At 41.8% G+C, this 23,440-nt stretch overlaps 1 protein-coding gene and 1 pseudogene across 8 annotated transcripts in view; one reads left to right on the top strand and one right to left on the bottom strand.

The window, feature by feature from the left end:
• Positions 1-248: 248 nt before the first annotated feature.
• The window catches only part of Tctn1 (tectonic family member 1), a 43,938-nt gene continuing 20,746 nt past the window's right edge, over positions 249-23,440 (top strand). For 4 of the 8 annotated variants that reach the window (XM_087198340.1, XM_021257494.2, XM_013071787.3 and 1 more), the window contains exons 1-7: positions 249-571; positions 4,641-4,761; positions 15,820-15,950; positions 17,040-17,188; positions 19,100-19,199; positions 20,792-20,901; positions 22,921-22,941. In XM_087198340.1, coding sequence (XP_087054466.1) covers positions 301-571; positions 4,641-4,761; positions 15,820-15,950; positions 17,040-17,188; positions 19,100-19,199; positions 20,792-20,901; positions 22,921-22,941 — 903 coding nt within the window. In that variant the 5' untranslated portion in view covers positions 249-300. Of the gene's footprint in view, positions 572-4,640; positions 4,762-10,023; positions 10,180-15,819; positions 15,951-17,039; positions 17,189-19,099; positions 19,200-20,791; positions 20,902-22,920; positions 22,942-23,440 lie in introns of those variants that run through there. The other 4 variants (XM_021257492.2, XM_087198338.1, XM_021257493.2 and 1 more) reach the window with 3 other exon arrangements.
• On the bottom strand, positions 5,967-7,313 carry LOC106009311 (G kinase-anchoring protein 1 pseudogene; annotated as a pseudogene).

Raw genomic sequence — 23,440 nt, 5'->3', positions numbered from 1 at the left:
CACTCTCGGGCTGCGTCAGGACGTTTGTTAGAAATACTGATTTCTGGACCTTGCCCTATATTAATGGACTCAGGATCCCGTGAGGGTGTAATCAGGAATCCGTATTTTTTTTTAAACAAGCGCAGGAGGCTGACGAAGAATCACAGGTGGGATTTACAGGCCTCAGCCGGCCTCTCCAGGCCCCGCCCCTCACGCCCACGCCGGCCTCGCCTAGGAACCGCCCCTTTAGCCTACTCCGCCTCCTCGCGGGCCCTTTCCCATGGTGCTTCGCGCCTGGCTGTCGCGGTTGCCGGGCAACTAATGGTCCCGGGCTCAGGCTCCGCGGGATTCTGCTGGGCCATGGGGCTTCAGGGTCTCCAGTCGCTCCTGCTGGTGCTCCTGCTGGTGCTCCTGGCCCGCTGGGCCTACGTGAGCGCCCAAACCGTGGCCACCCCCGCGGTGCCGACGGAGGACCTCAACTCCACCGAGGCACCCTCAGCCACTCTCGGACCTTCCCTCACGTCTAGGACCCTAGGCACCGCCAGGACCCCGGAGCCCGCCTCCGGCCCCAGGCCTACCCCGGTCACGGATGGTGGGTACCAAACGCTAATTCCTGGGAGGCCCAGAGTGATCCAAATTGCAGGGGTATCCTGGGTGACTTAGAGTAACAGTGATAGCTTAACACCTACAGTGTGCTGGCAGGCTGAGTATTTCGTAGGCGTGAATCCTCCCACTTGTGACCCTGGTAGATATTATCCATGTCATACAGATGAGGAAACTGAGGCTCAGCGTGAGTGGGACCGTATCAGATCTTTGAAAGTACTCGACTTGGCCCTGGATATCATTAATGCTACAGACAATAATGAATGAATGTGAGCAGCCGAAGATGAAATTAGAAAGGTTTGGGCCCGGGATTTAGCTCAGTGATTCCGGCGTCTGCCTGGACAGCGCGAAGACCAGAGTTCGATCCCCGGTACCAAAAAAAAAAGTTTTTGGACAGTGGTGGAAATTAATGCATAGGCTCCATTGAACTTATTAAAAACAGACGTCAAAGGTCCAGCTTAGTGTGACTGGTTAAAGAGGCTGATTAGACTCGCAAGAACTCAGGAGTTCTGTGTTTTGTTGGAGTTGGGAAGGTATGGGATGAGTGGTTATTCGTACTTTGTAGGATTTATATTTAGGGATAGTCAACGTATCTCTCAAAAAGTGATCCTTTAATTCTGTAATTAAAAATTTAATGAATATTTTATAATCTGATTTGACATGGTGACTTCAGGAGATGTCAGTGACTCCTTGTAAGTGCAAAAGTTTGTGAATATGTATTTCTGGAATCAGCAGATTCTCAGTGGGATTTGTGATCTCAAAATTATTTTTTAATCCTGTGTCTGGATTGAGAGTAACCTTAATAGCTATGCATTTTAATCTCTTTTTTGAGAGAAAAAGCTATTTTAAGGCTCTGGTAAGTTAAAAAGCCATCATTTTCTGACATCCTGAACTCTAGGCCTTAATTTGAGTTACTGAGCCATTATTTCTCCAAAAGGCCACCTTTGGAAATTGAGTAGTCTGCAAGAAAAAATACAGGGTCAGAGATGTAGCTCAGTGGTAGTGTGTGTCTGTAGTATGCACGAGACCCTGGGTTCAAATCCCAGCACCAAAAAAAATTAGAGAAATATATTTGCTACTTTAATGCATAAATAAAACTTTTATATTTAACTGCTTGTTCTGGTAAATAGGAAAGTTAAATCAGTGATTTATTAGGACAGAATATAACCAAGTATTCAATGACCCCAAATTTTCTAAGGTTTTTGGACTGAGTTATCTTTTATTCACATAAGAAGCACTCCCATCTGTTAATACATTTTCTCACTTAAATGAAGCTGTACTTGAACTATCAGTATTTAAGGTATGTATTCAGGGCTATTTTCCCAGTATGAGTGATAAATTTGTATTTAATTTTTTTTTTTTCAGTACTGGCGTTTGAACCCAGGGTCTTTGCATTGAGCTACATTTTCGGCCCTTTTAAAATTTGAGACAAAGTCTCACTAAGCACTAAATTGCTGAGGCAGGGCTTGAACTTTTGATTCACCTGCCTCAGCCTCCCAGAATGCTGGGATTACAGGTGTGCATCACCACACCCAGCTTGACTTCCTTTTTAAAGGAACCTTCTTTAGACTTGTGACAGTAATAACTCATTTATTAATTGCTTATTGTATGCCAGGCACAGGGCTAGGCATTTCACCTGTGATGTCTTAGTTAATCATCACGTACCCTAATGGTGTGGACACTGTTATCTTCATTTTTCAGGTGGCCTACCTACTTTTAGGCCATACAGCTGCAAGTTTTGGAGCGGGAGACTATCTCTGGAGAGCTAGGTGGAAAATTGCAGAATGAGTTGCAGGCTGTATTGGTGGAAGAGAAGAGTGATCCCTGCTATCTGAGCCAGGTGTGCAGATGAGAGGCTTAGAAGGGCAGCTGAGTGCTGTTGGATCCAGCCAGGGCTCCGCAGATCCTTGATGGATGATTCAGTGCACTTGCATCTCAAATAGAGACCTTTATTTTTTCTGAGTGGAATTATTAAATACTATGGGTTAATCCTTAGGACTCTTATAGCTACCTATAAGGGCTTTTAAGTTTTATAAACAAGTGAAGATTGTAAGTTTAAACCCATAAGGCAGGGAGCCTAACTGCCCTTTCCCTTTGTTCCATTAGTGTGCATGGGCTCCATCTCTTACTAAGCACATGCTGATAGGCGCAGGTAACTTAAGGGAAGATGTTTGTAAGAAAGCATTGCATATCTATTGATAAAACCGTCCCCTCTCACACCCTTCTCTAGAGTATGTTACACTTTTGTGGGGCCACAGTTTTATCATGAAATAATTCAGAGAGACAAATAATATTGTATGAGTCCTCTGTTAGCATTTGCATGAGATTCTTGTTAGGTTTTTGCTTTTTTGACTTGAGATCTTTTTCTGAAAAAAAAAAAAAAGTAGCAAAACATAGGATAAGATTGAAGCCCTGATTTTATTTCTCTTGTTTCTACCCTCCAATAATCAGTAACATGAAGTCAGTGTTTTTATTCTCATGCTCTGCTATTTCTTTGAAAAGCTTTCCTTGTTTGACAGAGGGTGAATTAGTAGGAAAGTTTAATCAGTGATAAAGTGGGACAGAATATAGCTGAGAATTCAGTGCCTGAAATTGAGATTTTTTAATTTAGTGGTCTTTATCCACATAATGCTGTATGATCAAAAACTGGCAAATGTTTAAATTTTTAAAAATTTATTACAGCAAAGATACATTGCCATGAATCTCCCTCAAAATCCACACATTTATCCCATCATTCTTGCCACTTGCTGAAGCCGTCCAGAGTCCTCTTTTGTGTCTTTAGTTGTACATCTTGGCTGACTCAGTGCCTTGAATTGATTCAAAATGTTTACTTTTCATGATCATTTTGACATTGGGGAAGAGCAAGAAGTTGCACGTTGCCAAATCTGGTGAATAAAGTAAAGGATGATACACCATAATGTTCACCTCCTTGATTTTTTTTTTTTTTTTTTTTTTGGTACCGGGGATCGAACTTGGGTCCTTCTGCTTGCTCAGCAGGCAGCAAAATCACTGAGCTAAATCCCCGGCATACACCATAACGTTTATGAGCCTGCCTTCCTGTTGGATGGCACGCAGCAGCTGAATTCACCGTATTTTTGATCATACCTTGTAAAGACACAAAAGAGGACTTCCAGAACTGCTTCTGAAAGTGGCAGGAATGATAGAGTAAGTGTGTTCAAACTGAGGGGGAATACTCTGAGTGGGATTAATGGCGGTGTGTCTTTTACTATAATAAAAATTTTAATTTAAATATTCACTTAGTATATTTTGGTTGCCCCTTGTAATTACTACATCTGTTAAAAATGGAGATACAAAGGTAGGAGTTAAAAATCTGGATAATCATCACCAGCAGTTAAAAGTTGTATAGTGGAGAGTCCTGCCTTTCTTTCAAGTTTTGTTGTCTGAATTACCAAAGGTATTCTAAGGACCCGAGACAGTGTAATTCTTGGCCAAAGTCCTGGAGGGTCAGGGATTTAGCTCAGTGGTGCCATGTCTGCCTTGAAAGCGCAAGGTCTCAAGTTCGATCCCCGGTACCAAAAAAAACAAAGACCTGGAATATGAGTTCAGCGTCAAAGCTGTAGATTATACTGTACTAAGAAGAGGGACAAACCTGAAAACCCATTTTCCCTAGAGGTGTTAAGTTGGTCCTTCCTCCAATTATAATCTCTAGAGGAGAAGGGGTTTGGGAATCTGGGGCTGGACCCATGGCTCTCTGATGATTAGGTATGCTGGTTCTTAAACACACGCCAATTATCAGTGTCACCTGAAAGTTTTGAAAAACGAAGCTGTCCGGTCTTCGTATTGAGCTTTCTAAATCAGAGTCCTTGTAGCGGGAACATGAACAGCCCTTCCTGAGTCAGGTGATCAGCTGCCTCAAGATGCCTCTCATGTAGAGCACCCAAACTGAATAACATCCACTTCACAGATTTCCCCCAAAGCACCCTAGGGAACATAAAGCAGACCTTTTGTATGAAACTGATTTCTGGCACCTTGTGATGGCAGGGGGCAGTCACCACCCGCTGATGGTAACCCTCTGAATCCTACCCTTCTTCCTGCAGTTGCTGCTCTGTGTGTCTGTGACTTGTCCCCGGCACAGTGTGATGTCAACTGCTGCTGTGACCCTGACTGCAACTCTGTGGATTTCAGTGTCTTCTCCACCTGCTCAGTTCCAGTTGTCACGTAAGTGTATGACGTGTAGTTTTGATAAAATTTGACTGACTAGGCCAGTAAAATCTGGAGACAGAAAGTGAAAACTTCCCCAGGTTGAAAAACCCAAACCTGATTTCCCATGTTTTGCACAGTTCAGAAGCCATCCTGGGCAGAACCATATGTAAAGCAGTAGGCAGCCCTTATTTGCATCCAGTTGGGTGATAGTGCAGGCAAAAGAGAAGAAAAGAGAAGAGTGTACGGTGCTCAGAGTAGAATGGGATAGTTTGGTGCTTGGAGATCAGATTCCATTTCAGTTGGAGTTGTGAACAGATCTCTATCATACTTGTATCAGTGAGTTAGTCTCATGTGCAGGTGAAGAGTGTGGTTTAATTTCACGGCTCTTGTTGAGAACATTGCACCTGTAACAACTGAGCAGACAGGAATGTTTTGCTTATACTCTTTGATATATAATTCTACCAGGAGTTCTCACAGCTCACGTATAGAACAAATGACTCCCAGTGGATTACATGGTAGAGATAATCTGCTCTGAATGATTTGATCTCAGATTTCAGTGTCTTGAAAAAACTTAGCACTTCAAAAAGGTTTGTTTATTCAGGATGGACCAATTTGCTATTGAGAGAGTGGATATAAATTTCCTTATAGCACATTTTAACAATTGACACTTGGCAGGTTGAATCTTTTTTTTGAAGTACCTGGGTTTTTCCCATGAGAACTGATTTTATTCACCCAATGGGAAATTGAATCTATTTCTAATGTTGTTTAAAAAAAAAAAAGCCCAGGGCCAGGGATTTAGCTCAGTGGTTCCACTGCCTGCCTTGCAAGTGCAAGGACCCAAGTTTGATCCCCGGTACCAAAAAAAAACAAATAAAAAACTGGGAGAATGCGGTGGTGTAGTCAGATTAATTTTCTGACTATAGCATGGTCCAGTCTTTGTTGAAAATCTATCTACTCCCCTGCCTACATAAGTACAGGACCCCAAGAGTGAGATTTCTGCTTTAGGGAGCATTATTTAGAATGTCATTTTTCTTATTAGCCTGTATGATGATTTTAGATGTGGAGTCCAGTATTTAGATCAGTGTCAGCAAACTTTTTCTCTAGGGGGCCAGATAATAAACATTGTTTTTTTTTTGAATAGTAAAGTAATTTTATTGAATGATGAAAAACTAAAGTGACAAGAAGTATGGATAGTAAACAATCATTAAGTTCTACTGGAATTCTAATTTTTTCTTTTCACTTTTAAGCCAAAAAACATAAATTTATAGATTATTAACTAGTTGCTTGTTGTTCCTTCAACAAAACTGCATAGTCTAGCAGCTGCACAACATTAAATATCTACATTTTTGAAAAGCCCTGAAAGTTTAATTTTTGTGTTGACTTCAAAGGCTAATGTAATGAGCTGCACTGGTCAGATTCAGAGTTTCCTTTTCCTTTTCTGCCACCCTGATACTTGGTTAATTCTACTTGTAATACTTTCACTTTAGATCTTTCTTGTTCTAATGCAGCATGAAGTGAAGTTACCTGTATAATTAGCTTATTCTTGATACTTTGTGATTCATCAACTTGCAGAAGTATTTCTGCATTATCTTTCATTTCACCTTCCTGAAGCATTTTCAGTAACTGTGCGTTTCTTGTCTTCTTTATACTTTGCCTCCCGTTGAGTGATCATATTTTTCAGCTTCTGGATTTCAGCGTCTTTCCTTTCAAGTTCCAACTTTAGTCTTTCAGTTCTTCCATCTTTAAGAACCACTTCCTTGTGCTCATGAGCTGTACAGTTATCTGTTCCATTATATTCTGTAAACTGTTCTCTTCTTTTTTCTCTAATAAGAATTTTATGAACATCATCTTCCAATCTATTGAAGAATCCTCCATCATGTGATAAGGTCTGAAAAGAACTCAATTCCTCAGTCTTTTTACTAATGTGATCTTCAGATTGGAAGTCTTTTAGTGATACTGTGAGAGGTTTATCTCTTCCTTGATGATTCTTTTATCTTTTTTATGCATAACCTTTGACTGAGTTGAAGCATTTTCAGTATTTTCATACTCCTTTTTGTGCTCTTCATATTCTAATTTACTTAGCAATAGTGCCTTTTCAAGATCAGCTGCAAACATTTCAGATATCAGCTGTTCATCTGTTTGTCTCCATTCTTGCCAGTTCTCTTCTGGTGAATCCTTCTACACAGGGTTTGACAATGGAAGGTCCTGATGAGCCTTACAAATGGCATGAGAGGATTTCTGGGGAATCTTCTTAAAACCAAGATTCCTAAGCTCATTTGCTTCACTCTGTTGCTGTTCTTTCTTTTTTCTTCCCTTTTCTCTTTTTTTCTCATTTGTAATTGATTTGCTTCCCATAGTTTGAGACTTTCCAGTATTCCAGCCTTTCCCTTTTCCAGGCTCAGAATCAGAACCGCTGCCACTATCTACTTGTAAAAGGGCAAAACGAGAAGCTGTAGTGGGAACAGAAATAAGTACTGCTGAGGCCATGGTACAGCTTTGTCTTTTCAAATGCTTCTGTCAAGAATAATTCCTTAACCCCAAAATCACAGCTGTCCTAAACCAGTAGACACCCAGTAGATAATATTTCTCACAACTACACAGAGGAAGCCTAGGGGCTAGGGAATACCCAGCTTGGGCAGCAGCGGCTTCAAATCTGTCACTCGTGGCCCCAGGCTCAGCCAGGCCTGGGTTCCTGTTTCCCACCCAGCACCACCGTGGCCCTGCCCGAGAGTGGCCCTCCGCTGATCCAGGATCCAGCCGGTGGGCTCAGCGACCCGATAATAAATATTTTAATCTTCACAGGTGAGTAGATCTGTCTTGCAGCTTCTCAGCTTTATCTTGGTTGAGCAAAAGCAGCTAAAGATACAGAAGTGAAGGGGCATAACTATGTTCCAGTGTTAACTATAAACACAGGAGCAGTTTGCAGACTTCTAATATAGAAAACAGGGCTGGGCCGGGGATTTAGCTCAGTGGTGCCGCTGCCTGCCTCGAAAGCTCAAGGTCCCCGAGTTCGATCTCCTGTGCCAAAAACAACAACAAACCAAGGAGGCAGTTTTCATTAAAGTATCAAGTGAGCTATCTGGAGCAAAAGCCATCTTTTGTAGTTTTTTTTTAAACAATATTTGAGGCTGAGTAATAAACTAGTCTTTAAAAATAATATGACCTATCAAATCAGGATCTAGGGATGTATGTTTTATCAGTGCCTCTAGTAAATGATCTAAGAAGGCAGTGGGGGTCTTTCTCTTGATGAATAGTTAGCAATTTAAAATAATTGAATTAATTAGTTCTTGTCTTCCTTAGACCTTTAAGAATGTGTGCCTGGAGATGTCTCCTACTCTCCCATCTGGTTGGTAGGCCAGTAGGGGTCTTGGGTAGGGACTGCTTGGGCTCCAGTGAGAACTGGCTGTTCCCCTGGCTGCCTGTCTTCTGGTCTTCTAAAACTAACAATATGGTATTTCTCCCCAAATGTAATAGCAGCTTGTAATGCTGCTTGTCTCTCATTAGAAGTCAATGTTTGATTTAAGAGTAATATTACATCTTTCTAGCCTAGTTCATGGGTCTGAGTAAGTCCTCTAAAGACCTCAGTGTACTTATTAAGATCATCTGAAAACTTTCCCAGATCTTGTTTGATCTGTTTGAGGTCATTGAGAGGAAAGGACACGTGGACATGAATATGTCTGAATTTGCCATTTACTTCTTGTAAGGGGTATTGTCCTTGAGGGGCTTGAACAAAATCAGCTACTGGTGGCTATAGCTCAGTAGAGGCTTCAGTTGTGGCTGACTTAGAAGCCTCACCCTTAGACTCCACGGAGTAAGGGAGAGGGACCTCAGACTCCAAAGGGCAAGTAGGGAAAACCTCAGGCTTGTTATTAGTGGATGAGGCTTTGATCAAGATTGCCTTGAAAACCTCATCCTCAGGTTCCAAAGGGTAAGGGTGGGGTATCTCAGGCTTAGTGATAGTGAATACCTTAAGGGCCAGAGGTGTCTGGTCTTCTTGTGGCTTATATTTGCATTTTGAACACAAGGATTATTTTTTAATGTAACGAAAGTCTAAATGTAAGGTAATTCTGACAATTTTACCTCTTTCTTACAGCATGATTTTAGTTGTGAAATAGTATCATAATCTGTACTTCTCTCTGCATTCCATTTTGGCTCTAGGGGGTAGTAGGCAGGCCATGTGTGGGTACAGAAAAATGCTAAACCACTCTTTTTCAATATATGAGGATCAAACATTTTCTAATGTTTAAGAATACATTTTAAAGGAATGAGATTTTGTTGTTGTTGTTTGTTTTTTTTTTGGTACCAGGGATCGAACTTGGGTCCTTGTGCTTGCAAGGCAAGCAACGGAACCACTGAGCTAAATCCCTGGCCCAGGAATGAGATTTTGACATTGAGTCTCCCACATGAAAATACAAGAGAAAGAATTGGTGTTCCTTTAATTTCTACTTGATTCCATATCCTCAAGGGATCCCCTGAGGTGACCCACTCCAGAGCTGTCTGAAGAGTAGAAGATAGGTCGGGTCAGACTGGCCACGCTTACCAGCTCATGACCTATCTTTCCTGGAAACTCACACTCCTAATTCTAGCAGGTGTTTCTTTTTTTTCTTTTTTTCTTTTTGGTACCAGGGATCGAACTCAGGACCTTGCACTTGTGAGTCAGGTGGTAGCACCACTGAGTCTAGCAGGTGTTTCTAAAAGCACAAGTTACAGTTGCTTTTAGCTGTAACAATCATGTTTAAAGAAGGAAGAATTGTTAACAAAATCAATAATCAAAAGATCTAAATCCACTGTTTTCCAATTCTTTGAAAGAGAGTGAGGGCAAATTGAAAGTGATAGGATCACCTCCCAGCCTGCAAAAGAAATCTAGAGATAGTCAGGTTATCTACCTAAATACCTAGGTAGTCTTCCGTAGCAGCAAGATAAGGCTAAGTTTTACTCAAAATCTACCCTAAAATTTCTATGTCTCCAAAGCTCACAGGTTAAGCTTATACCCATTGCTTATCAACCACAATTTATATGTTAGTAAACATTTATCAGTTTCCTACACATACACATGAAAGAGAAGGGCTGACTAAAATCCCTTTTTTATTCTAGTTTGCATAAACAAGGCACAAATGTAAATTGCTAGCTGATAGCTGTTCTCTGAAAGTCAAACAGTTGTTGCAAGCAGTCTCAGCTTGACTTTCTGGAGGGAGGGGTGGATAGCTATAAGATGATAAAGCTAATCAGGGAATTTTAAAGTTAACTTTCAGTGAGTTGGAGAAAAATTTAGGGCTTTTTTTTTTCTTATTAGCAGAAAGAAAAGCCCAACTCTAAGCCAACTCTTAATGGAGGCTTAAGAGAGGGCTCTAACAGTGTCATCTCTGGTGACTCCAGAACAGAGACTACCAGAAGATTGCTGAGAGTTACCTCTCATCTCACTGAGGAGTGCAGGTAGGGACAATAGATAAATGAAGATTTTTCTGCTGGTTACCCAGTTGGACTACCAGGACCCAGCGTCCACTGAGGAACCTTTGGGTATCTGCCAGAGAGGTGCCCTGGCCATGAGCCCTCAGTTGTCCTCTCTGCTTTCAGTGGTTTTATGCAAACAGAGATTTGTCTCTGGAAAGGAATCTAGCAGTTTGTTAGTTTTGTAAGGAACAGATAAAACTGTCTCTATGATGACTTTCCTGTCTTTGGCTTTAACAACTGCTTATTTTCTAAGGGCTCAATGTAAAGGTTTTAAGCTGTTGGATAGGGAAAAGTGTTCCTCTCTTTCTAATCTTACATACCTCCAAAAAAGAAAAGTACAAAGTGTCAGGGAAAGATCAGAAATGAGATCAGAAAAAGGAAGTCTTTTCTTCTCATGTTCATGGTGAGTTATTGAGACAATTTGCTCATGAGTTGTCACTCTCAGCCTAGAAAGGTGAGAAAGGGGACTCTCAAGAGCTAAGATTGCCTCCTCACCAGCAGAAGATCAGACCAGAAAGGAAACTGAGGCAGAACAAGTTTGACATTGCCTCTAGGGTATAGAGGGGCGATCAGGGTCAGTTTGTCCCAGTGAAACCTGTCCCCCAAGTCTTAATAATAGCTGCTGGCCATTGCCTTTTAACTGGAAGATGGGGGTCTCGTGATTTATTAATAGGCATGTGTAGTTCCTAAATATAAACTAGATTTCATAAAAGACCCATTTTATCACATTTCATATCAGAGTCCACTAGGGGATGTTTTAACATTACTTTTTCCTAGTGCTACTGCCTAAGATAACAGACCACAACAGTCAAACAGGTCAAGTGAGGAACACCAGTAAATTCAGCCAAATGTAGCATATACAAAACAGGAATATAAGGCCTTGCCTGTAAAAGCATAATGCCTCATCAGAAAAACATCATCTTCCCATGTTCTCAACTTAAATTTCCCATCACTTTAACAAAAAACAATGCATAAAAGAGACAAGGCATAAGAATTCAAGGCATAAGCAGTTGACAAACAAGAATGACAATTTTTGATTACCTAAGTGAGTCACAATCCAGAATCTATGAAACAAACTCTTACCTCCTTCCAGTTGTCTCAGTGGGACCTCCAAATATGATAGAGGACCTCCAAATGATATACGGGAAATATAGTCTCAACCTGCTAGATGTTCAACACACCCAGTTTGTGTTCCCCAAATTTGAAGAATGAATTTTAAGGAACAATGGAGGCTAAGAGTAGGAAATATTTGGGCTGGGGATGTAGCTCAGTGGCACTGTGCCTACCTGGCAAGCGCAAGGTCCCAAGTTGGATTCCCAGTGTGGGGTGGGGGGAAGAGTAGGAAATATTTATTGAGGGGAAAGATACAGCTTCTGAGAGGCAGGAGGGGACCTGAAAGTGGGTTGCCAAGGACCCCACTTCTCAGGGGAAGTTTTAGAGCACAACCATGTGAGTACAATGTGGGTTACAGCTATGATCAACCACTAAGATTATAGTCTCTTAGATAACATTGATCCAATGGGGAAGCAAGTCATGTAGCAAGTGTGCATGGAAGGAACAAAGAACTTTTCAGGAAGGGATGAGTCTGAGGTTGGTCACCCACTGAGGTGACTGAAGTTTTGTTTTTGTTTTTTTTTTCATACAGAAAAATTCTTTAATAAAACCAAACACCCTTTTATATTTAAAAAAAATCAATAAACTGAGAACATAGAAGACGGTAGAAAATGTTATATACGAAAATCTCACACTGCAGATCATACTGACAGGAAATAACTAAAAGTTTTCCTTCTGATATCAGGAAAAATGCAAGAAGACCCACTCTCACCACCGCTATTCACACAGTAAATAACTGGAACTAGTAAGCTAGCTCCAACTAGAACAACTGGATAAGAAAAAGAAAGGCATACAAATGGAAAAAAACCATAAAATTAGTTCTGTTCACAGATAACAGGAGCTCATCTCTAGAAACACCTAAAGATAGCATCTTTAAAAAGTTATTAGAACAAAAAAAGTAAAATTGCAGAATAAAAATACAGAATCAGCTGGATTTTATACACTCATAATGACATCATGGTAAGAAAATTAAGAAATCAATATATAGCATAAACAATGTATAGTATGAAAAAGAATAAAAATATCCAGGAATGACCTTAACCAAAGAAGTGAAAGACTTCTACAATAAAAATTACAAACTATCACATAAATAAATCAAAGATATGAACAAATGAAGATATATTATAGATTAGAAGTCATAATACTGATAAAATGTCCACACTACACAAAGCAATTTACAGATTCAAGGAAATCTCTACCAAAACCCTAATGGCATTCTTTGCAGAAACAGAAAAAAAGTGATCCCCAAAGCTATATGAAGCCTCAAAGACTCCAGATAGCCAACCCAATCCTGAAACAACACAACTGGAGGCCTCACACTTCCTGTCTTCAAACATGCTACAAAACAACAATAATTAAGAGAATGTGGTGCTGGCATCAAGACAGACCCATCGACCAGGAGAACTCAATAGAGAGCCCAGAAATAAATTCTTCAATATCTGGCCAAATTATTTGGCAATGGTGCCAAGACTACACAATGGAAAAAAATAACCTCAACAAATGGTGTGGGGAACACTGGATACCCACCTGCAAAAGAATGAAGTTGGACCCTTATACGTCATTCAAAATGGACTCAATATAGACTGAAGATCGAAACACAAGATCTAAAATTATGAAACTCTCGGAAGAATCAGGAATCCAAACATTGAATTGAGCAATGACTTCCTGAATAAAAAATGTTGGAAATAAGATTAAAAAACAGATAAATGGAATTATATAAAACTTTAAAACTTCTGTGAGTATAAGGAAACAATTTACAGAATGGAAATAAATATTTGCAAATAATATTATCTAATACGAGGTTAATATCCAAAATGCAGTGGGTGTCTTGGTTTTTCAACTTAATTTGTTTTACATTTTGGGGAAGATGTCTGTGTTTGTGTTTACATGGTCATATTTGGAGGTGACTGAAGTTTATCTAGACTTTATTAGACCAGGTGTTATCACTTATGTTAGGCCTGGCCTCTCACAGATGTGCCTCTGGCCACAGTTTCAATGTGTTTTTACCTTTGTCCTGACTCTCTCAAGGGTCTACCCTGTCTGACTGCCTATAATATTTCTGCCTAGTTTAACTGTCTATAATAAAACTATCATCAACTTCCCCCATCAGATGACAATTTCACAAGAAAAGAGCACAAGAGAAATATGTTCTTCATGTATCAGCAGTGCCTAAAACAGGCCCTGCCATCCAGTTGGACCTCATTAAAAATGACAGGGCTAGGTTGGAACTCAGTGGTAGGAGGCTTGCCTAGCGTGGGTTCCATCCCCAGCACTTAAAAAAAAAAGAAAAAAAGAGTTGACTAGATGAATGGACTCCTCTTCACCCTTAAATGATTCTTTGTATCCCCTCTGACTTCCTCTGTGGTCAGCCTTTCAGACAGAAACCTGGAGGTTCCTGGCCCATGCCTCTTGTCGGCCTTCTCTGTGTGCACTAAGCAGTCTTCACTCCTCACCATGCCTTTCTTGAGCACCTCTTGCTGCCAGCACCAGGCATCGAGATAAGTTCGGTGGATCCCGCCATTAAAGAGCTTATGGTTGATTGAGGAAGATGGATGAATGCATGGCAGTTTCTGCTCCAAGCCATGGGAGAACTCAGAGGATCAGCGTCCAACTCAGCCAGCCAGGCCAGGAAAGGCTTTCTAGAAAAGATAACCTGTGCTGCCCGGTGTCCTGAAGGACAAGTAGAAGTTAGCACAGAGGAAGACAACAGGCGTTCTGGGTCAAGGGAGCCAGTTGGCCAGAGTCCTGGGGTGAAGGAGGGTATAGGCAGCTTTGTGTGTCTGAAAGGGCTGGGATGCAAGGAATGTGGAGGAGAGAGCAGGACTTGTGTTCCTGGGATCCTGTGTGTGTGCACGTGTGTGCTGAGGGGTTTAGACTTTACCCTGTGGTCCCATCTGACCTAATTCAGCAGCACCATACACAGTGGATCTCAGAGGCCAAGCCTGGTGCCAGAGTAAGGTGTTGTGTCAGATGAGGACTGATGGCTCCCCATCCTCCCTTCCCCCAGGCTGCAACAGTGGGACTGGAGAGAGGCTCGGGATCTGATGTTGAGATACTCCCCAGGACTAGAGGGCTGGCCAAGTGCAGCCGGAGTCAGGAGCCCCGTTCTATTGAGTCTTCCTGCCCTAGAGGCCTTGTGTCCCTTCCTGCCCCTTCCACTTCTTAAGCTCACACCTCAACTTGTCACTCATCTTGCTAAAAATCCTTCAAAAGGTCTCATTACATAGCCAGGCATGGTAGCACATGCCTGTAATCCTAGTACTCAGGAGGTTGAGGCAGGAGGATTGCTGTGAGTTCAAGGCCAGCCTGAATTACATAGTGAGTTCAAGGCCAGCCACTCCAGCCCAAACAGTAAAAACCTAATGACAATATCCAGTCTTGGGAAGAGTACAAGGAAATAGGCACTCCTACTACAGCATTAGTGAGTTCAGACATTGACTCTTTCTGGAGGGCAATTTGGCCATGTTGCAGAAGCCTTAAATAATGTACCTTTTGACTCAGCAATTCCACTTCCAGGAATATGTCCTAAGAGATATTTATAAAGACATATGTACAAGGATGTCATCATAGCTTTATGTATAATTGGTGAGAGTTAGAAACAACTTACACCAGCAGTAGAGGATTGGTAAACCAAAATGGGGTGTATTCAGAAGCTGGTATATCATGAAGCCTTATTGATTGATTGGTTGATTGACAGGTAGTAGGAATTGGACCCATAGCCTTTACACTGAGCTATATCCTTGCCTCTTTTTTTATTTTTTGATTTTGAGACAAGGTTTTTATTAAATTGGGCTGGGCTTAGATTTGTGATCCTCCTGCCTCAGCCTCCCAGGGTGGTGGGATTACAGTTATGTACCACCACAATGATGAAACCATTTAGTATAATATTGTAAAAGCATATTTGATAACATGGGAAATACTATGTATTAATTGAATAAGGCTTTAAAGCAATATATAGAATATAATACCGTTTTTGTTATAACTGTATCTTCATACCATATTGATGTATGCTTCAAATTGATTGGAGTTTGTTAATCTGGGGTTGATAGAAGACTTGACTGTACCATAATGTCTAAGCTTCGAATCTTACAGATGATTGCACATTTTCACAATCTTTTGAAGACAGCTTTATCCTAAAGACAAGGAATTTTGGATCTATTCTGGGTACTTATGAACAATCTAAAGTTCTACAAAATTTTATATAATTGATGCTTTCGGAGTTTACAAGGTTCATTCATATCAAAATTATACCCTGATCTATATTTCATGGTTGAGAAGATTTCCTTAGAAGTTAATAATATACTTGTCTTAACTTTTTCCTCTAATGGAAAACTTTTCAAATGCTAAACATTTTAACACTGAAGAAACTAAGTAACAATGGATTCTATTTTAACATCGCTTTCCAGAAGTACCCTCCATGTAGTACAAGCATCTGACAATTTTAAAATAATCTTGCTAAAACTGTGTGCTTTTACCTTCAAACTTTCTATTATTATTTTTAATTTCCAGGGGTGACAGCCACTTCTGCACTCAAAAAGCAGCCATCTACTCATTGAATTTCACAGCAAACCCACCTCAAAGGGTATTTAAACTTGTTGACCAGATCAATCCATCTATTTTCTGCATTCATACTACAAACTGTAAGTGTTTGGTGTTGATAGACAGTATTTTGTAAAACTTTGGAAAATTTTTCTTTAAAATTTATGGAAAACAGGGATGGGGATTTAGCTCAGTGGAGCTGCATCTGCCTGGCAAGTGCAAGGTCCTGAGTTCAATTCCCAGTACCAAAAAAATAAATAAAAATAAAATTTATGGAAAAATGCCTTATTCAGTTAAATTTTTAGGAAATTCTGTGTTTTGGCTGTACATGTGTAGTGTGTATCCCTGGGGCCATTTTACAGGTAACTGAAAGGAACTTTACAGATCTGTGGCATGCACAGTTTCTTTACAAGTAATTGTGCTATGTAGTTGCCTCTGACTTCTTGGTTTTAAAGTTTTATACTATGTAGACATACACAAGAATCCAGATTTTTATCTATCTAGCTATCTGTGTGTTTTTCACCTTATTTCTTCCTGGCATAATGGTTGGAAATCAGCTTCAGCTTTGAACATTGCCTGTGGTTTCTATTTCCTTTTTCTTTTTTCTTTTTACTAAGAATATTTGCATGAAAACCGGATCTTTATTTTTATCTGAGCATCAGCTCAAGTCAGTGTCTCGATCCAAAGTACATGTGAGTGTGAAGTGCTCTCAGAATATGAGATCAGGGACACAGTTATAGTTTTGTCTGTCCAACTTCATCGTCTTCTTGGAATGTCTTTATATATTTTGGTTTTGTGCTCTTGTGATTGAAAACAGGTGTGTGCACTGTGGTTTGTTACCTGAAGTGATGGCTGACCCGAGACTGTCACATTCTCTGCCATACACCAGCCTCTTCGGTCCTCCATCTGTAGCATGTTTTCCCTGGGTTGGAGAAAGTGATAGATTCTCCATGGTTTTTACTATGCTGTTTACCTGTAGGCAGGGGAAACCATTATTCTCCCACTGGGAGAAGCAGGCCTGGCCTAGGATCCTGTTTATTTAACAAGCCTCCAGAAGTCCTTGGAGAAGTGAACATGCAAAAAGACACTCTTAAATATCAGCCTTAGTGCTAACAACTGTTTCAGAAATATTACAGATATCATTTGTAGTACACCTTCTATGCTGATCTAAAATACCTTTTCTAAAACAGATAAACCTGCATTATCCTTTATTAACCCAGAAGTCCCTGATGAGAACAGTTTTAATAGGTGGATGAAAACATCTGAAGGTTTTACATCGAATGCAGAAGCAGATGTTTCTTTTACAAGCAAATCAGATGCTTCAAATACTAAATATGAGGTGAGTTGAGAATGTGAGTCTACTCACCATGTCATAATACTTTGTCCTTGAGTTAACTTCCAATATGGTACCAGCAAAGCTGGCTTTCCCAAGTCTTAGAATTGAATTTTTTTGGTACCAGAGATCAAACTCAGGACCTTGTGCTTGCAAGGCAGGTGCAGTTCTGCTGAGCTAAATCCCTGGCCCCTAGAATTGATATTATAGATTAAAAACTTTAACATTCATATATCTCTTTTTTTGTTTTTTGTTTTTGTTGTTGTTGTTTTTGGTACCAGGGATCGAACTCAGGTCCTTGTGTTTGCAAGGCAGGCAGTGGAACCACTGAGCTAAATCCCCAGCCCATGTTTGGTTTTTTGAGATAGGATCTCACTGTGTAGTTCAGGCTGGCCTGGAACTCTCAGCGATTCTCCTGCCTCAGCCTCCCAAGTGCTGGCATTACAGTCATGCACCACCGCATCTGGCCTTAATGTTCATGTTTCTAAGTTGTGAAAATTACATAGGATTTTTTTCTGTGGTAAGCTTACATTTTGCCTCTGCAGAATTCTTTGTTCTCAGCCTTAAGAGATGTAGCAAAATGCTCGAGGTCTGCTGCTATTAACATTATGTGGATTGGCTGGATGCTTGTCTTAAAATTGTATTTAGTTTCATAAACTTTAGGAAGATGTGCACTATTTTCTATCCCTGAGTAAGGCATCGAAATGTAACATATGTGGGCCAGGGATTTAGCTCAGTGGTTTCATCACCTGCTGTGCAAGCGCAAGGACCCGAGTTCGATCCCCAGTACCAAAAAAAAAAAAAAAAAAAAGAACGAAATGTAACATATAACTTTGAATAAACTGTTTGTCAAAAGTATGTCTTTAAAAGGGAAATATACTCTTTTTTTTTTTTTTGAGACAGGGTCTCACTATGTAGTTCAGGCTGACCTTGAACTCACTATGCAGCCCAGGCTGGCCTCAAACTCATGGCGATCCCCCTGCCTCAGCCTCCCCAGTGCTGGGATTATAAGCATGCACCACCATGCCCAACTTTGTGCAGTGGTTCTAAAAGCAGAAATATAGAGGTGCCTGAGTAAAAATCTAAAGGTCCCTGGTCTCCAATAAAATTCATCCTGCAGGCACTGGGGTGTGGCTTGGTGATGGGCCTGTTTGAGGCCCTGGGTTCACACCCCCACACCAAAAAAAATTTTAAAAATTCATACTGCAGACTCCTGCATGTGAAATACTGATGTAATCGTCCTGATTTTTAAATGCATCTATGAAATGTACTTATATAGAAATTGGATTTATAGTTATCTACATTATTCTAGAAAATTATTTTTTCAGTAATAATCTTATACCTCTTCCCATGTCAGTGCAAAACCTGTTGTTTCTTGAGCACTTTCCCCAGCTGTAGCCAGTGAGAAGACTTGTTTTCCCACAGCCTTACTAGCACCAAGGCATTTGGGTGAACTTTCAAATTCACAAAAATTATCCATATGGCCAATAGCTATAAACTAGGGCTTTGAATGTCATGGGAGAATTTCATGGGGGATTTGGTTTAGGGAAAGAAGGCATTCTTTCATAAAATACTGATTCGTAAAAGTTGTATAATTGTAATGTAAACCATAACTGCCGATGGATTAACGCTTGTAAAACACACCTGTCCAGCCTCCGTGCCCAGCCCCCAGCCCCTGTCTGTGGAGCCACACGCTTGGCATCTTGTGTCCCCTGCCAGATACACAGCGAGCGACATGTGCCCACACAAGCACATCTGTAAAGGTGCCACAGCCAGATCCCAGCTCCATGTGGGCAAGGCCTCGCCTGGCTTTTGCACACCAGTGTGACCTTGACCTCTGCAGTGCTGCATGGCCCTTGGTCAGTGCCCTGGAAGTGTCAGACAAATGCTCACTGTGGCTGCACACTGTGTTTGCAGTACGGGGCTCCTCTGCAGGCTCCCGAGGCGTCTCCACATCCGTTTCTGAGATTTCCTTCGCCTCTCACGTCGGCTCTGTGCACTGATGACAACCCTGCTGGTAAGAATGGCTGCTGTTCTTCCTCTCTGTAAAGAGACCTTGCAGCTAGTTTACATCTGGAGCAGTCATGATTAAACAGGTTCACAACTAGAAACAGAATCTTAGGGTTGAAAGAGGCTTCAGAGGTTTTGGAGTTCAGTACCCCGGCCAGTGCAGGAGTCTTTCTAGCCACAGACATTCACTGCTTGAATGCTGGGAGTGATGAGCAGCTCACTACCTGAAAACAGCCCTCTCAGCTGGTAAATGTTTCCAGGTGTGGGAAGGTCTAAGGCCATCACCAGCCAGCGTTTATTGAGCTCATTTACTATGTGCTGCTCATTGTGTTAATCACCTATGGTTTTCACAATGATCCTTGAAGGCGAGGTTAGAATCTCCACTGTTTAGGTGGGGAAATGGAGAGCCAGAGGCTTTCTTGCTGGGCTCACTCATGGGGTAGTGGAGTAGGGACAGAACCTTGCAGTCAGCCTGCGCCCATGCTCTGCTGGGCTCCCTTGCCTCCCACACCCCCTGCTCCTCCTTTCTAGAGTGACAGAGGAGCCACAGACCACCCCCAGAGTCCCATCATGTGGTGGCTAAGTAATGGACAGTAGGAATTGTGTGGTGGCACATGCCTGTAATCCCAGCTCTTGGGAGGCTGAGGCAGGAGGCTCACCGCAAGTTCAAGGCCAGCCTGGAATATATACCTAGACCCTATCTCAAAAAAACAAACCAAAATAAAAGGAAAAAGGAGGGGAATGTATTTTGTTGAGAAGGTGCTTAACCTTGCACATGCTGGGGACAGGGGAAAATAAAACCAAACCGAGATACTGTTTTCACCTGTCAGATTGACATCGCTCAAAACACTTGAAGCTGTGGGCAAGCAGGCACTCATCTCCACAGTTGTGGGACTTAAACCAGTGCCACCCCTGTGAGGGGCAGTTTGCCAATACTATGTATCAAAATTACAAATGATGGAGTCCTTCCATCTAGCTGTTGAACCCCAAGGAGTTGATCCTGCAGAAATGCTGGCCCACATGCGAGATAATAGATGCAGCATTGTTGGTGACAGCAGGGGCAGAGAAGCCTTAGGTGTGCATTAGTAGGAGACTGGGGAATTGTGGTGCTGCATCTCCAAAAGAGCACTAACTGACCCTCAAAAGGGGGGACAGAAGCTCTTCATGTACTGAGACAGACTGAGCTTTTAGGTGTTCATTGTTCAGTGGAAAAAACAAGTGGCAGAATAGTATATCTAGCACGCATTTGTTTCCAGGAGTGGAAAAAATAATTTATAATCGGTTCCATGTACATATTTTCTTTGATTTTGCATAGTCTATTTCCAGAAAGAGGCACCAGAAACTTCCTGCTGGTGCCTGTGGGGAAGGCTGGGTGGGGCAAGGACTGGAGTTGTGGGGAGACTGTTCCGTATCTTTTTGTGCCTTCTGAGTTGTGAAATTTATACGTAGTTGAAAACTAATTTTTAATCCCTACTTCAAACATATTGCCTATCCATGTTACAACTTATTTTGCAGTTTCACCTAAATGACAGTTACCACTGGACAGCTGAAACACTTCTTTGTGTTTTTTTTTCTCCCTTGGGAATATTATGATTCCAGCATTTCTGGTGAACCAGGCTGTTAAGTGCACCAGAAGCATAAATTTAGAACAGTGTGAAGAAATGGAGGCCCTTAGGATGGATTATTACAGCAGCCCTGTGATTCTGAGGGTAAGAATTATTTTGAAGTAGAACTGATTCATTAGGTACGTTTTCTATTCTTTGTGCCATTTTGTTTTATCTTGCCCACCATACAGTTTGGGCTGGTCTTGAACTCACTATTCTAGCCTGGCCTCAGACATGGGGTGATCTTCCTGCCTCAGCCTCCGGAGTGCTGGGATTACAGGTGTTCACCACCATACCCAGCTCTTTTTGCCCTGTTAAAGTATGAGACGTATAGAATAATTTCAGTTGTGTGATTGAAATTTCTCAAGGACTTTGGTATCAATGATTATCGAACTAATTCTTTAAATAATCTTTATCTTTATATAGTTAGCTCATATTTTTCTTTCAGTTTTTTCTCTCATTCATTTTGATAGTAACCAATAATGTCTGTCTCCCAAATAAAACAAAATCTTTACCAGGAACCTAAAAACTTTAGAAATAATAAAAACATCTCAATGTATATGACAGAAATAATCATATAAGAACCCAAAAGAGTTCTCTGTCAGAAGCAGACCAGAAAAGAAGATAAAATTCACTGTCTGGTTGGCAGATGAACTTGGCAGTCAGGAAAAGATAGGAATTGGGATTTCTGGAGCAGGAAGAAGAGGTCATGGGGCGAGGGAGCCCCCTTCTTTCCAGCTGCAATGGAATCAGAGAGTAAGGGCCTGGCCCACTGGACAGATGAGAGATGTTATAAGAGGAGAAGTTTTTCAGTGATTAAAAACCATATGATTGTTGAGCCAGGTGTGGTGGCACACACTTATAATCTCAGCATGTAAGAGGCTGAGGCAGGAGACTGGCGGCAAGTTCAAGGCTAGCCTGGGCTACATAGTGAAACCCTGTCTCAAGAAAACAAAACAATATGATTGTTGAGCCAGGTGTGGTGGCGCACACTTATAATCTCAGCATGTAAGAGGCTGAGGCAGGAGACTGGCGGCAAGTTCAAGGCTAGCCTGGGCTACATAGTGAAACCCTGTCTCAAGAAAACAAAACAAGATTATTGTCCAAAGTCCTCCTCCCCCTATTTCTTTTGGTATATGTGTGTGGGGTCTTGGGGATTGAACCCAGGGCCTCATGCATGCTAGGCAAGCAGTGTGTCACTGAGCTATATCCTACGCCTCTTTTTTGGAACAATATCTCTCTAAATTGCCTAGGCTGGCCTCAAATTTGTGATCACCCTGAGTAACTGGGATTTTAGGCCTGTGCCACTGCACCTGGCTCTGATTTCTTTTTTGGGGTGTGTGTGTGGTGTGTAGGGGTAGGCAGTCCATGGCCCCATCTGCATCTGGGCTCCTGTGTTCAGAATGAAGTTTCAGCTTTTCCTCTCCCTCCCTTCTCCTCTCTCCCTCTCTTCTTGTAAGTCAGCCCTCTGGGCCTGAGTTCTTCCAGTTACTTTGGCTTCTCACAGCATCTCAAGCATCTGGGTAAGTTCTCAGCACAGACCTCCCTAAACATGACTGTTCACCCCCTCTCACAATGGCTCACAATGGCTCAAGGGTGTCTGGGGATGAGGTTGCAAGAAATGAAGGACAGGAAGAGGAGGGAGATCGATCCTTCAGGAGAGTTTGGCTGTGCTTGGAGACAAAAGCGTGGCACTTGGCAGGAAAACGGGAAGAGCCCATGGGAAGCTCCTGGGCCAGGGATGGTGTCCCTCCTGTGAAGACAGGTGCCAAGAGAGTGACCAGGAGGGTGGGGGCTGCATCTCCCTTTCCCACACGGTATGGCAGCCATGGCCATGTGGCAATGTGCAGTAATGACACCAGGGTGCAGAGGCTTCATGACACCAGCTGGCTGAGCTGGCCTGTTGTGCTTCCAACCAGAAGGAAGTGAAAAGAGAAGGAAACTGCAGTGACAGTGGCCCAGATGCAGACATGCAGATGGCAGGCCTTGATTAAGGCAGTTGTGGTGTTCTCCTTGTGAAATCTTTAAGAATGAGTATAGCCTTTGGCCAAGGTCTGAAAGAGCTATGAAAATGCTTCTCTTTGTTGTACTTAACAAAATTTGCTGTGGTTTCTTTTTATCTAGGTGCCCAGTTCAACAACACAGGTAAGAGTTGTTTTTTGGTTTTTCTTGGTACCGGGGCTCAAACTCGGGATTTTGCACTTGTGAGGCAGGCAGCAGAACCACTGAGCTAAATCCCTGGCCCAACCGAGTATTTCTTAATGGAATGTAAGAGTTTATAATCCACTGAGCCCTTTGAGACGGGTACATTTATAATAATGGGGTACAGTGAGCAGAAGTATGAAATAGGAAACTCCTTATAGATGACCTTTTTGGAATCACACTTCAGATTTTTAGGATTTCTCATTTTCTTCCCTTTTGTTTGAGGTGCTGGGGATGGGGATGGAAGCCAGGCCCTTGCACATGCTGGGGAAGTGCTCTACTGCTGAGCTGCACCCCAGCTTTTGCACACTTTTTCCTCCTTCCTTGGCAGAGCCCACCTGACAGACAGTGAGCATGGCTGCTGCCACCCTGGTCTCTTGTCAGGAGGGCCGGTGCCTCCCAGGATGCTCTGTGCAAAGCAGAGACTCCTGGCATTGCCCTG

This window comes from Heterocephalus glaber, unplaced genomic scaffold, assembly GCF_053883595.1.
Source record: "Heterocephalus glaber isolate CG9 unplaced genomic scaffold, H.glaber_assembly_v1.0 deba00001687, whole genome shotgun sequence".
Taxonomy (NCBI): domain Eukaryota; kingdom Metazoa; phylum Chordata; class Mammalia; order Rodentia; family Bathyergidae; genus Heterocephalus; species Heterocephalus glaber.
Note: the sequence above shows the minus strand (reverse complement) of the source record. Positions and strands in the feature narration are given on the sequence as shown.